At 37.9% G+C, this 15,045-nt stretch overlaps 1 protein-coding gene across 4 annotated transcripts in view; it reads left to right on the forward strand.

Annotated features, from left to right (window-relative positions):
* Window positions 1–11,841, forward strand: part of SRPK1 (SRSF protein kinase 1) — an 81,538-nt gene extending 69,697 nt beyond the window's left edge. For 2 of the 4 annotated variants that reach the window (XM_019949658.3, XM_073810814.1), the window contains 4 exons: window positions 3,146–3,215; window positions 7,363–7,455; window positions 7,764–7,856; window positions 9,358–11,841. In XM_019949658.3, coding sequence (XP_019805217.1) covers window positions 3,146–3,215; window positions 7,363–7,455; window positions 7,764–7,856; window positions 9,358–9,542 — 441 coding nt within the window. In that variant the 3' untranslated portion in view covers window positions 9,543–11,841. Of the gene's footprint in view, window positions 1–819; window positions 1,366–3,145; window positions 3,216–7,362; window positions 7,456–7,763; window positions 7,857–9,357 lie in introns of those variants that run through there. The other 2 variants (XM_019949657.2, XM_073810815.1) reach the window with 2 other exon arrangements.
* The last annotated feature ends 3,204 nt before the right edge of the window (window positions 11,842–15,045 follow it).

The following is a 15,045-nucleotide window of genomic DNA, read 5'->3' on the forward strand; positions in this document are numbered from 1 at the left end:
TTGGAAAGCCCAAGAGTTGAGAGGCTTCCTCCCGGGAAACAGGAACAAGATCAAACAAATTCTTTAGTATACAATAATACTTAATAAATGTTTGTGGACCATCAAATGAGTGAACTAAATCAGAAACATATTAAACTGTCATTTCAATTAACATTTAGTATTTATAATCAACTTTGGGGAAAACTTAAAAGAGAAAGGACAGACTAGAAGCCCCAACCTGTTTTGTGTCATAGATTTCTTTGACGCCCACATTCCTGAAAACCTTTGTCTTCCAAAGATAATAAAGTTTAAACCATGTTGTTAATATGGCATGACCTTCTAAATTATTTTGTTATGGCATGTCTGTGGTCTTTTAAGGGGGAGGGCTGTCTAAATTGAAGATGATTTGGTATTGTGTGCACAAGATGAAAGAACATTGGAAGAAAATCTTCTTTCTTGCCATACTTTAAAGCTTTGTGTTGAGGAATCTGATTTGGATTGAGTTGGTAGAGGAAATAATTGATAGAGATGCCGCCATACAAAATACAGCTAGTTTGTAGGTGGCATCTGATTTATTATGATGTGGTTCTTAGTAGTGGGTTAATTGAGGGCAGTAGGTCCTGCTTGCTATGTAACATAGTATGTACGGTGTCAGGCTTAAGAAGGCAAAAAGGCAAAAAAGATGAAAGGGGGGTGGATTAACCTTGGCCCCTCTTTGGACCAGCTCATGTGCAGGAATTTTTTTGACCAAAGGAGGGAAAGCACTTACCTGACTTGAGACAATATCATGAAAACTTGAGGCCCATTTGTTCCCCCAAATTTCTCTCATTTTGCTAATAGATGTAGAAAACGTGCTTTAAATTTCACCATACTCAGAGAATAAAAATAAATCTTGGAATATCAGAAGTGCCTGGAGAGATGGATCATCCTTCATCTAGTACAATTAATTGATGGAAAGATTGGGACCCTTTCTGAGGTAAAAAGGCAAGTTGAGAGATTGCCTGCCACGTCAGTGATTGAGACTACAAAGTTAGAAGGAAAGTTATAAGAAGGGAATGCTCTGTGAAGAGCATTAAGAATTAATAAAGAATAGATGTTTTAAAATTCTCCAAACGTTCTATGGATTTTGACAAGTTTGTAATGACATGTATCTACTACCATAGTATCATACAGCATAGTTTCACTGCCCTAAGAATCCTCTGTGCTCTGTCTCTTCATCCATCTGCACCCCCTGCCAACCCCTGGCCACCACTGATGTTTTTATTGTCTCTATAGTTTTGCCTTTTCCAGAATGTCATAGTTAGAATCATACAGTATAATTCAGTTTAGCTTTTTTTCACTTTGTAATATCATTTATGGTTCCTCCATGTCTTTTTATGACTTGATAGCTCATTCCTTTTTGTCACTGAATAATATTCCATTATCTGGATGTACCAGCACACTGGATTTATCATACCTTCCCTGATTTTGCCTCTGTCTGTTAGCATGACCCTGACTGACGTAAAATAGGCCCTGTGGTCAGTGTGAGACAAGCACAGGAGTGGGCACCAGGAGCCGTGGATTCTAGGATGGACTTGGCCTTTCTGTTCTGGTCAGTTTTCTCATCTGTAAAGGAAAGATGTTTAACTAGGTGTTTTGTAATCTAGAGTTTCTACTAGTTTTCATTTCTGATGTTGTGATCTTTCGGTTTGGTTTGGTTTTTTTACTGTTATCTTATTTATAAAATTGTAACTACTAGCAACTACCTTATGTTCCAAAAATAAAGTTCTTTTAGAGAACTTTAGGTAACGAGTTGTAAGTATCTAGGTGGAAAATTTTAGAATATTTTGAACTTTTAGAAAACTATCTACTTTTTTTTTTTAGCTTTAATATCTTCACTGAATCCCCTACTATGAGATGGAAAAATTAAAGTACTGGTTTCAGAAGAGACTGACAGACTTTGATGAATAAGAATCACAAATTGTTTCTGTTCTGCTTTGAGACCGTAAACCTCAGGATAATTAGAGGGTGAAACAGGTATCTGTTCTATCAGTGTAGTTCAGTTTCATAACAAACTGCTAGCATGTAAAACAAGCTATGCCTAGCAAGATGCCACAGCATCTCTGACATTTTAGAGACAATCCTGAAACTTCTGCTTTTGTGGCCTTGCTCTGGGTAGTGGTACAGCCCAAGTTATACATTTTTTGAGAAAGGCTATTCTATCGTAACACTGGCAAACCACCAAGACCTAGATAGACATGGGTCTGAATTGAGAATGTGCCCCACCTAATCCACTCCACAGTTCTTGAGATTGTCTGGGCTGGTTAGTACCATTGAGTCAACCAAAACTGACCCATGGCTAGCAGTTGACTTATAACTATACTTTTTATATCAATAAGGTCCTTTTTAAAACTGCTGTTAAATTACTTGGTTTAATTTTAGTCAGTGAAAAATTAATACAACCCCATCACTCACACGCTGTCCTTCTGTACTGGTTGACACTTATTCCTGAGGAAATCACTTTTTCAGTCCCTCTCAAACACTGTTTACAAGACGTTTTCTTGTTATAGGGGACTTGTGCCTTTTCCTGGTTGGTGGTTGCTAACCTGCTGGTCAATATGAGTAGCTCCTGACTCCATTTATACTTAATCTTTTTCTGTAGACCTAGGAATTGGGGACTCTCTATCTGGGACAGTGCTTTTCCAAAGCAAAACTTTAAAAATGTACTTTTTAGCAAACACTGAAGAGTCATAGGTAGAAAAATGTCTGAATTTTTTTGGTTTTGATTTTAGATACAGAATGTTAATTTCTAGCCATGTGAAGTTATAAGTTATTCATGTTTATCTCATTAATAATTTAATAACTTAGAATCACCTTAGATATGCCCCTCTCTGAGCAAAAAGAGAAACTTAAGAGAGCTGAATTACTGATTGAAGGATTGGGGTGTACAGGGCTTGGAATAATCCACATATTGATATTAACTGAGTTTTTGCAGTTTTCCTGCTCCATTTTATTAAGGTACAGGTGTGAAAGGAAAGCTTTTTAGGAATAATCTTAGAGAATTTTTTAAATAATCATTTGCAGGTTTTCCAAGAAGAAAAAATTACTTAAAATTGAGCCAAATAGCAGTAAATTTCCCAAACGTCTTTCTTTTTTATGCTTTCATAAGCTTTCCTCTTTTTCTTAGGCCTTTGAACTGGCCACAGGCGACTATTTATTTGAACCTCATTCAGGGGAAGAGTACACTCGAGATGAAGGTAAGTCCCCTCAACCAAGGATGTCTGTGCACGGTGGCTAATGTAATTTGCTAGTACTGAAGAGCCTTAGTCTTCTTAGTGTGCTAAGTACATATAAGTCCCAGAAAAGATAGAAATATAAGATATTTTATGTTAAGTATTAGGTATCCTAGATATTTTATAATAGATATTAAAGAATTCTATATAAGAATTAGAGAAAAGGCCACAGTTGGTTAAACTAAAACTTGTATTGGGTTGGCCAAAAAGTGCCTTGAGTTTTTAAGTAAAAATAAAAGACTCATTTTCACCAAGAACTTTATTGAACAACGTACTCACCCTTTTGTTCCACTACCTTCTGCCATTTTTCAGGCAACTTCATAATTCCATTTTCCCAAAACTTTTATCTTTTTGAGTAAAGAACTGTTCCAGGTGTCTTCCAGGGGATTGAAATTTTTTCCATTAGGAGAATTTTGTAAAGATTGAAATAAATGGAAATCTGAAGGTGCAATGTCTGGTGAATAAGGCAGTTGAATCAGAACTTCCCAGCCAAGCTGTAACATTTTTTGCCTGGTCATCAGAGAAACATGTGGTCTTGCGTTATCTTGATGGAAGATTATACATTTTCTGTTGACTAATTCTGGACATTTTTCATCAAGTGCTGCTTTCAGTTGGTCTAATTGGGAGCAGTACTTGTTGAAATTAATCGTTTCGTTTTCTGGAAGGAGCTCATAATAGAGGACACCCTTCCAATCCCACCATGTACACAACATTACCGTCTTTGGATGAAGACCAGCCTTTGGTGTGATTGGTGGTGGTTCATTTCACTTGCCCCACGATCTCTTCTGTTCCACATTATTGTACAGTATCCACTTTTCATCGCCCGTCACAATTTGTTTTAAAAATGGAACATTTTCATTACATTTAAGTAGAAAAATCGCATGCAGAAATACGGTCAAGAAGGTTTTTTTCGCTTAACTTACGTGGAACCCAAACATCAAAGCGATTAACATAACCTAGCTGGTGCAGATGATTTTCAGCGCTTGGTTTGGATATTTTGAGTATGTCAGCTGTCTCCTGCGTGGTATAACATTGATTGTTCTCAGTGTTTCGATTGATCGTTATCAACTTCAACTGGTCTACCCGACCGTGGAGCATTATCCAGCGAGAAATCTCCAACATGAAACTTCGCAAACCACTTTTGACACATTTGTCAGTCACAGTACCTTCTGCATACACTGCACAAATCTTTTTTTGCGTTTCAGTTGTGTTTTTAACCTTTCTTGAAATAATAAAGCATAATATGCCGAAAATGTTGCTTTTTTCACAAAAATTCACCAATTTTGATAAGTCTTTTTTTAAAACACACACTGATAAGACAAGCTGTCACATACAATCTAACAAAATTGTTTTGAATGAAGTTAAAGACACGTAAGTGCTACTAGAGCCATCTTACGTCATAACCCGAAGGAACCTTTTGGCCAAACCAATATTTGCCAGGTTTCTTATAAAACATCTAGTCATTTTCCTTCCTGTGTAAATCAGTGATTCATTCTTTACCCAGTTTGGATCTGCCTGTTCATCAACTTGTTGCCCAGTTATGCTTGCAACTTTATTTGGAAGTCGATTTTATCAGATACACACTACTTGAATGCAGAGAATATATCCTATTTGTCTATATAAATTGTACAACATTCAGCATTCTTTTTTCTCCTTTCTGAAAATTAAAGCTGTATTTTTCTTTTTAAATGATACTAACATTTGGATTCCATTTTAAAACAAAATATTATTGGTTTATATTTTGCAATACCAGTGGGAAAAGCCCAAGGCATCAGATGTTCTGAGAGACTGTGAAAGCAGACAACTAAATGTGTGATGATTTTTTAAAAATCATAGTGGCATTCAAGTAACTAGATGAAATAATAATGTGAATAAGAAAACTTTATTAAAGGAATGTTTTACCTTCTTTATTATACAGTTTTGGCGCTTTTGTTTTCAGGATTAATGGGGATTACTTTGAGAGAGCACTACCAGTGTACCCTCCCGATGCAGAAAATATATCTTTTACTTTCTGTGCTTTCCTTGATTCTTGGGGAAATCAGGTTCTGCTTTATGGAACCAACAGTGCTATTTCTCAAACTGGTCCCCTGGGATGTCAAAAGGCAATGTTAGTAAGGCCTGCTGATATTCCTAATAAGTACCGTTTGAAAAATGCTCTGCTAACTAATCGCCATAGCCATATGCCTGTTTTAGTGGGTACAGTTTGGACATGTTTTCTGTATATAAGCCCCTTTTACTGTAATTACTACCTGTGTACACACTTGATTTTTCCCTGTTATCTGCTTGCTTTTTTCTGGGTTATAAGTTTGGGGCTGTAGACTTAACATCGTTTTAGAAATGCCCTATCAAATCTGTTTGCAAGGGTAATTAACTTTTTTCTCTTTATTTCCCTGGATTCCCTATAAATAGTGTGTGGTACAGACTCATATAGTGGCTAGAATTACATTGTACAGGATCTTATGCTACCAAACCTGAAAATTGAAATGTATATGAAAAGACTCAAGTAAGGGAAAAGGGAGAACCAGTTACCCTAGATATTTATATCCTAATTTATTCCCTCCTATTCCAGCCCTTAGATAAAACCTCAGATTACTACTGTTTGGCCCATAGGAGCAGGAAAAAGCAAACCCTATCCCCTGGCTAGTATATGCATAGTGTTACAAGTCCTGGTAAGACTGGGGCCTAAGTAGCATGTCCTCTGTTATTAGGGACATTCCACAACCCTAAATCTTGGAATAATAGTTGATAATTTTGCCTGTCAGATATATTAATCTTATGATTAATTGATAAGCCAGAGATAGGTTGCTGGAATTTAAAGTAATATAACAATTTTAAGGGAAAAATAATTCCTTGGTAGGAAAAATATTAAAAGAACCAATACTTTACTTGGAAGTTTACAGGAAGACAAATTATAGTCTCATTTATAATTAATTTATACAAAGATATTTACTTGCAGATCCTGCCTAAAATTGGCAGAAATTTTTTGGCAGCCAAATACTTGTTACCAAACCATAAATTCAGTAAAAACTGCCCAAAAGTTATAGTGAATTCATAAAGTTCTTCTAAAATGACACCACTGAGTCCTTTACATGAGAAATAGATGTGACCTGAAACCTTCACAAATTCCCAAATAAGTGTATGTCTCTAGCATATGATTTTACCCTAAGATACATTATTGGAAGTTTTAAGTGATTGCTTTTGACCTGGATTCTGTAACTACAGGATTAAAGTCATTTTTAAAGCTGTTTTGTGGCTAGGAGCCATCACTTTTTAAAGCCTCTTCATATTTTTACTTTTTGTCACCTGCAGAAAAAGGTAATAGACCTGTCTGTAGGTGTGGATGCTGGCTGGTCCCAAGCTCGTCTGCTGGTGGCAGACTGCCCACCTCCCTGGCAGTGCTCACAGTCCATATGCCTGCTGTGACAGTTACAAGACACTACATGATGTAAACATTTTAGTGGCCAAAGATAGTCAAGTAGCTATACTTTAAATGTTTGTGCTCATTTTTTCTTTAATAATGTGATTTTTTAAATTAAAAAACAGACAAAACGAAAAAACATCTGGACTAGACATGATACGATAGGGGTTTTCATTTGAGTTCTAGCTCTTATTGGCCTTGTGGCTTCAAGTATGCCGTTCTCCCAGAGGTTCCACTTTTCACCTTTAAAATGGGGTATTAAATTTTGGCCTGTTTCACAGGGTAATTGTGAAAACTCGATCATATGTGAGTGCTTTGTCATGAACATTCTTAAAGTGATATTATTACTCTGTGAAGCCCAGAGCACTATTATAAATAAATGTCTGTCCTAGAATGTCTAAAGCATATTGCTACACTCTTGTAGCTTAGCTGAAAAACCCACCTGGACCTAGATATAGACAAAATAGAAATAAAATATTATAGATAAGCCTCCAAACTCCAGAATGGGACTTGCCAACTACTATCAAGTGACAAACCACCGGAAATAATTCTTGGCCTTCCCAGGCTTCCCTTGAGTATCCTCGGTTTTATTTGTACTTACTTTTAAACAGCTAGTTCTTGAAAAAGCTATTCATAGAAAAACCTCTTTTACAGCTTGTCCTTGATCCTGTTCTTCTTACCCTTCTATTTTAGACCACATTGCGCACATTATAGAGCTGATAGGCAGAATTCCAAGACGGTTTGCCCTCAGTGGGAAATATTCACAGGACTTCTTCAATCGCAGAGGTAGTATTGTTAACATGAGTTTTCATCTAGGCCCCAGGGATGCAACTTCAGGAAGCAGAGCATTCACACCAAGATTGTTTTTACTTATCACTCAAGTCCCACTGGAGTGGGTACCTGATTTTTAATGGTTTTCTGGATTCTCCATTAGATGGATAGAGTCCTCTTCTTCCCATTTAGGACAGAAAGCAAGCTGAAATGCTTTATAAAGAGGTGTGCATGCTACTCTTTCTGCCAATATCTAGAACTGCATTTGTTACCCCTGTTATGTATATCTTTTTTCCCCCTCTTGAAATGTTTGAAACATACAGATCACATTGCATTGATCATAGAACTTCTGGGGAAGGTGCCTCGCAAGCTCATTGTGGCAGGAAAATATTCCAAGGAATTTTTCACCAAAAAAGGTAAAATAAATGTGTTTGTTCCCAGACATTAAGGGGACAAAAGTGTTTAACAATGAAGAGGTAAGTACAGCTTGGGTACGTGTTCCCAACACATACAAAAGGATGGTCCTACCTTGAATGCTGAGCTGTGACTTAGCAGACCCTGGACCTAGACTGCCCAGCTGCTCCACTGCTTATGTGGCCTTTGACACAACCTCAGTTTGCTGCTTTATAAACGGAGATTACTTCATATTAAATTCGTTATTATGTGTATAGTAGCTGGCACATGGTTGATTACTCCTACTACAGGACTTCTGAAAAATGGGCAGATTTTGCTGAGGCAGTTCTATCAAAGGGCAAGTAGTTTCAGCTTTTTAAGAGCAGGACTACATCTCACCTTGTAGTCCGTGATACCTAACACAGTCACTTCAACACATCAGTCATATGAATTAACTTTATACTTTGAATTGCATAAGTTATGTTATCACTTATTAGTGAAGAAAACACAAGATAAAACTCTCACCTCAAATTTTTGCCTAGATAATATATGTTGGCGTATTTAAATACGAATTTCTTATGCATTCTAAATATATTTAAAAGCTTAAGTATGAAACCCTGACCTAGAAGGGACTAGAAAACTGTCTGGACTTTTTTCCATGGTTCCCTTTTTCCTCACAACCTCTACATTAGTGCTGAGAAAAACCATCTTTCTCAACACTTGACAGCAGGCATCCTCAGAAACATTTCTTAATGTTTTTCTTTGAGGCAGGAAAATGAAGTGCTTCATAGTTTCTTCCTTGTGTGCAAAGTCAAATTAATGGCATATACCAAGTAGGTAATTAGGCACTCACTGCCCACAGAAGAGACTTCAAATACGTGTCATGTAAGAAAAGAAATTTAAAGCAGCATTTACCTTAACAAGTCACTAATCATTGACTGTCTTTTTAAAAAAACATTGTTTCAAGGAGGCAAAAAGTAATGTTCCAGAATAGTACAGAGTGTGATGCAGCTGTATCTGAAAGTTTATTTGTTCTTTTAGTTTTGTTACTTTTATACATTTGACATAGTTTTAGCTCTTTGTTTTTTAATTACTGCCTTATTTCGAAGCAACATTTGCTAAACTATTGAGCCAAAAAAAGAGTACAAGCAAATTATTCTTGGTATGTGGTGATAAATTGCCTCCGAACACTGTATGAGACCATGCTGAGTATATAGGCATTTAATATTCATTTTAGTGAATACCTAGTTCCTGATAGGCCTGCCCAGTTTGATTGGGACAAAAAATCCTGGAATGGTGGAGAAAAAAATTATTTAAAATTTTTAGGCCCTCGTGAAAAATGGAGACTCTTCTTTCCAAGGAATGCATTAGAGAAGAGATGTGCTTTGTGAATGGAGAAGGATTAGATTCTGATGGCAAAATTTGATTCTTCATAGACTATCTGGATTAGTTCCTGCATTTCCACAAAAGGATCTTGTCACTTGTCAGTGTTGGTCAGTTTCTTTTGTACTCTCTTTACCTTAGGTGACCTGAAACACATCACGAAGCTGAAACCCTGGGGGCTTTTTGAGGTTCTGGTGGAGAAGTATGAATGGTCTCAGGAAGAGGCAGCTGGTTTCACAGATTTCTTACTGCCCATGTTGGAGTTGATCCCCGAGAAGAGGGCCACTGCCGCTGATTGTCTCCGGCACCCTTGGCTCAACTCCTAAGCCCCAGCCCAGCACTGCAGCAGAGATCACACGCTGGCCCTCTGCCCCTCCCCTCCAACCATTTCCCTCTTCCCTTTTCAGGGTGAAGCTCTTCCTTCAAGGGTTTCTAGGGTGTTTTTTGGTTTTTGTTGAATCCAACATGTTCATTTGGGTTTGCTTATTTGACCCTGTGGAGATCCCCCCACAGCCATTGGGCATCCTAGGTGAATTTGGCCTTGATTGGGCTCAGCCAAAGACTAATGGACTAAAATGTGAAACAGCCTCTCACCCCTGTACCCTTGTCTTTCCATTAGGACATCCTTTAAATTATAAGCATCCTTTTAAAAAGAGCTATGAAGATGTATGAGCTCATCCTTTTATTCACTGACTCTAAGAGTCAAATTTTCTAGTGCATATCCTATTGCCAGCATAAGGATGAGAAGGGGAAAGGTATTACTTCTGTGTACAGCAGAGATATTAAACTTGCTGTATCCAGGCTGCATCATCTTCCTGGATTGTTTCTGTTGTTTTCTATGTTCACATTTTTTTCTGCGACTTTTAAACTGCTATCTTTTTAAATGAGCTGTATAAACACCGTATTTGGGTACCATTTTATCACTGTTCAAAGCACTGTCAAATTCCTTTCATCCTTTAATAACTCTAAGATCCTCGAATCTTCAGTCTGATTTTTGATGGAAACAAAAATGGAACCACTGACTAGTAGTTTCTTCAGAACCACATATATTCTGCAAACTGTCCTTTCCTATGTCTCTTCTGTGCCCTACCAGCAGAGTTACTTTGATTGGCTGTTTGTTTTGTTTTTTTAATCCCTGGCTGGCACTTTACTCATTGCACTTGAGTTTATTGCCCCATAACTAAAGAATTCAGGATGACTCTAGAAAGGAAAACTGGATTTCAGAGATTTCCCATCTGAGAAGCAACTGTCCTAGAGTTCTCGGTTCTTTTACAAACAGTCCCCAACTTTTATTTACAGCTTTTTCTTTACCTTGTCCAGAATTCAGCCTTAAAGCAGTTTCCCCCTACGGCTTTGCCTTTCTCATTTTCTCAGAGGCTTCATTCAGGTCTTAAATGAAATCCCAGGATACAAGAACCAAGGGGAGGGGGGTGGGATGGCACTTTTTTTTTATTGTTTATTTTGAGGGTTGTAGGGGGTTTTTTCTCTTTTTGTTTGGTTTAAGGTTAGCCATTCTCTGCTGCTATTCCTTTGTATAATGTAAGTTTTAAATTTTGAGATGATTGAAATGTACTTGTGGCTTTTTTTTTTTTTTTTTTAATGAGAAAAGGCGTTGTGAATATTATTTTAGGATGGGCCTCTCCTAGACTTGCCCTAGACATTACATATATTCCTCGGGTCATATTGAAAAGCAAAAGAGGGACAGGATTGGGGTCACAGCTGCTTGTTCTGCACGGACCAAGTGGGCCTTGGGGATTACAGCATTCTCCAGAAGCGGCTACAGGACTCTGATTTACAGAAAGCCGAGGAGGTGCAACTTGAGGCTCTACTAGCAAAGCACCGATGAGACTGTTAGGTAGCCGACTTCCTTTACAGGAGATTGGAATCTAGATTCTGTCATTTATCCACCAACAAAGGCAAAGGAAAAAGTGGTGCAATTATGCAATCCATTTAACTCGTAAACATATTACCCTGAATAACTGGCCAGCCGTTCATCGATCCTTGATGGATAGTTCTGAAATCAGACATGTTCCTGTAGAAAGAATTTGAAGTGAGGCTGTTCTATGCACCTATCAAGAATAAAGAAAATAGATTGTATCAAACAACGGCAGGGAAAATCCTTCAGCAATTCTAATCCACTTTGGGTTTTCAGCGATATATACATCTAAAGCAATACCAGACTAGAACTGAATTCTTTTCTATGCTGTAAAATCACAATTGTGGAATTACAGGGATTCTGGTGATGACATTAAGGTGAACTAACCAAACACACACAAATAGAAGGCCCTGTTTTAACAACTGACATGAAGAGAAATTTTAATAAGAGAGAACCTGTAACTTTTTGGAAATGTTTTCCCACCAAACAAGGGCTTTTCCTCTATCACTTAAGGAGCCAGATGAATTAAAAGCCGTAGAAAGAGGCAGCTGTAGAATTTGATCTTCCAAGCACCCCATCTACCTTTCCTGAACTCAATCATAATGTCAAATTGCCAGGATCTCACTAAAGGATTTCTATTTGCTGTCAGTAAAAAATAAAACCCCAAACACATTTTTATTCTTTCTACTGGTTGCATTGTCTGTTTTCTTTGTAAATGCAGTACAATAAACAAATTATTTAATAACCTACATGTTTCCAGGAGATTTCTGTTTATTTGTTGCCCAAGTTGATCTGACCTAGCTTCAGAATGGAGGAAAGGATTGGTTGAGTTGCTTTTTGAATTTAAATATGCCATGAAACTGTGTAACTTAAACACATGCCATTTTGGGGGGTTTGTAGTTTTGCTTCTATCTTTAAATTGGGCGTGGGGTGGGATTTAACAAAGTACATTTTGGTAAATTCTAAGAAAATTGTTATTCCCTACATTTGATACCATTTTTGCAGTATTTGTGGGGGGTTTTCCCCCACAGATCACAAAGTGCAAAATGTCAAAAGTTTTGTGAACTCAAAGGCACTGGACTGATGACCACTATTATACACAAGTTTTCATATACTTGTCTCATTCACCCCTCAGTATAAATTCTTAGAAATGGAATGGCTGGGGCAGAGAGTAAGCACGTTTTTAAGGCTTTTAATAAATGTTCCCTAACTTACGTGGAGAACAGTTGGACTGTTTTGCTATGACCAACAGTGTTTGAATGGGCCTGTTGTAATCTCACTCATTTTATTCCCAATAGCCAGTTTGATTGCCCCAAAAGGGGAATCTCTTGTTTTAATTTGCATATTAGATGACTAGTGAAGTCAAAAGCTTGTTTCATGGGTTTTATTGGCCATTTGTAGTTTGGGGTTGTTAGCCTACAATTACCCAGCTTTCTTTTGGCATGCTTCCCTATTTGATGATTTGGCAACATCTTTGTCATTTTTCCATCACATTTTCCAGTTTTTAATTTGCCTTTCATTTTTATTTGTGGTATTTCTGGGCTGTGCTGGGTCTTTGTTGCTGCACACAGGCATTTCTCTAGTTGCTGTGTGCAGGCTTCTCGTTGCGGAGCACGAGCTCTAGGTGCGCGGGCTCAGTAGTTGTGGCACGTGGGCCCTAGAGCGTGTGGGCTTAAGTAGTTGTGTGTGGGCTCTAGGGCGCATGGGCTTCAGTAGTTGTGGTGCACGGGCTCAGTAGTTGTGGCTTGCAGGCTCTAGAGCACAGGCTCAGTTGCTCCGTGGCATGTGGGATCTTCCCGGACCAGGGATCGAACCCATGTCCCCTGCATTGGCAGGCAAACTCTCAACCACTGTGCCACCAGGGAAGTTCCTATTTATGGTATTTTTAATGTTATTCATAAAAAGTCCTCCAGCCCTGAACTACATAAACTGGTTTTTTTCTGTTTGTTTTAATTGAGCCATGCTTAAGACATATGTAGTGTGTTCATACTGTAGTGTTGACTAGAATGTAACCTGTTTAAAAAAACAACCAAAAAAAATTAAATTGGAATTCATCAAACCAGTATGTTCATCAGACTGATGAACTTAGGCAGTTTCTCTAAGCTTTGTGTTAAATGTATGGACCTTGAACTCTGAGGGTTTTGGAAAACTTAAGTTCTAAGGGAGCTTGTAGCTATCTCAACATAACTGTCAAACTGAGGTGGAGTTACAGCCCTGAGTGTCCACAGGGAGACCATTTAGCTGCTCCAGAGCCTGCCCAGGTTACAAATCGACTTCATCACTGCTCATTCTTTTATTTTTGACGCCTGTAGAGTCTTCCAGTTTGGCCTTATAAGGAAAGTGATTTGCTCTTAGAGTATCACAAAAAATTGATGATTTATTGATAATAGAATCTGAACTTATATTTACTCTGTAAATAAGGTCTTAGGACACCAGAGAAGTTTCAACAGTCCTTTGTGTTTTGCCCACCAATTTGGTGCCGTTGGAGTTAGCAAAGCATTGATAATTTACAGCTCTTTCTCAGTCTTCAAAGCAATATGAAAAGATAATATCTAAACTTATATAAAGATAATATATATGAATCTTGAGACCTACTGAGGAGGAAGTTTGTTTTTATGTCACTTTAGTCTTGTTTTTAAAAGGTGGAATTTTAAAACAAGTGATAAGCATTTGTCTTTTAAGTCCTTGTGCAAATATTTATCCACACCAAGTCCTTATGATATCAGAAATATCTCAGTTAAAAAAAAAACAATATTTGAGATCATTTTGTGTTTAGAAGTTTTAACTAAGTAAGTTTACATTAGTACCTACTCTGTTACTGACTGTACCACTCCTTGTAAAGGGATGAGGGTTTTCACTACATAGATGATCAATCTGATTTTATATCCTCCCAGGTTCAATTTTTTATCATAATCTTCTCTTTTGTCCTTAATTCATATCTAGTTGTTGCCCATTATAATACAGTAACAAGCCTTGCCCTCCCATTTGGCAGAACTGGGTTGGTATCAGTGTATCAGCTGCCTGCAATTTGAGCTATGTTCATAGAAGTTGTACCCTTACGACATTTCATTGGTTGCTTTGGATTTACTAAATATAGAGGAAAGTATGGTCAGTGTTGGAAATTAGTGGACCCTACTATAAATACTTGAAGTTAGATAGCAAAAGTGGGGTGAGTTTGAGGGTTAGGGCCCTTCATCTTCAGCAATTTGTTACAAAACAAACATGTATCCATCAGCATGTACGGTTACTAGAATCTAATCTTTGTTCCAGTAAAGCATTCTAGTAAATGCCCATTTCAGCAGAAAATTAATTACAAATAACTATGAGAAACAACTTTTTAAAATACTCCAATGATTCTCACCTCCTGGTATTCACACACTTGTGCAATTCCCTCACCTTTAACGTGGGCTGGACTTTGTGGTGGTTCTAACAATCAGATTAAGGCAAAAGTAGCAGGATGTCACTTAGATTTGGTTACAAAGGGTGCTTCCGTCTGTGCACCTGCTCTTGCTCTGTCTTGGAATACTTGCTCTGGGGAAGCAAGTTGCCAGGTGAATAGCCCTTTGGAGAGGCCCTCAGCCAGCAAGGAACTCAGGCCTTCGGCCCAACAACCTGTGAGAAGTTGAGTCCTGCAGACAACCACTGAGCTTGGAAGCAGATCCAACACCTTAATTGCAGCCCTGTGAGAAGCCTTGAGGCAGAGACACCTAGCTGAGGCAGAGACACCTAGCTAAGCCTTGCTGATTCCTAACCCACAGAAACTGAAATGTTTTAAGCCACTGAGTCGAGGGGTAATTTGTTATGCAGCAACAGGTAACTAATACAGAGATGCAAGATAATGAAAGCATTTAGGAAGGACACCCTTCTGGTTCACATTTCAGATGTAAATGATAAGGCCTTCTTACCTCTCTTGACCTGCTCAGTGCTAGTCACTGGTAAAGCTTGGGCATCAC

The sequence above is a fragment of the Tursiops truncatus genome, chromosome 10 (genome assembly GCF_011762595.2).
Source record: "Tursiops truncatus isolate mTurTru1 chromosome 10, mTurTru1.mat.Y, whole genome shotgun sequence".
NCBI lineage: Eukaryota > Metazoa > Chordata > Mammalia > Artiodactyla > Delphinidae > Tursiops > Tursiops truncatus.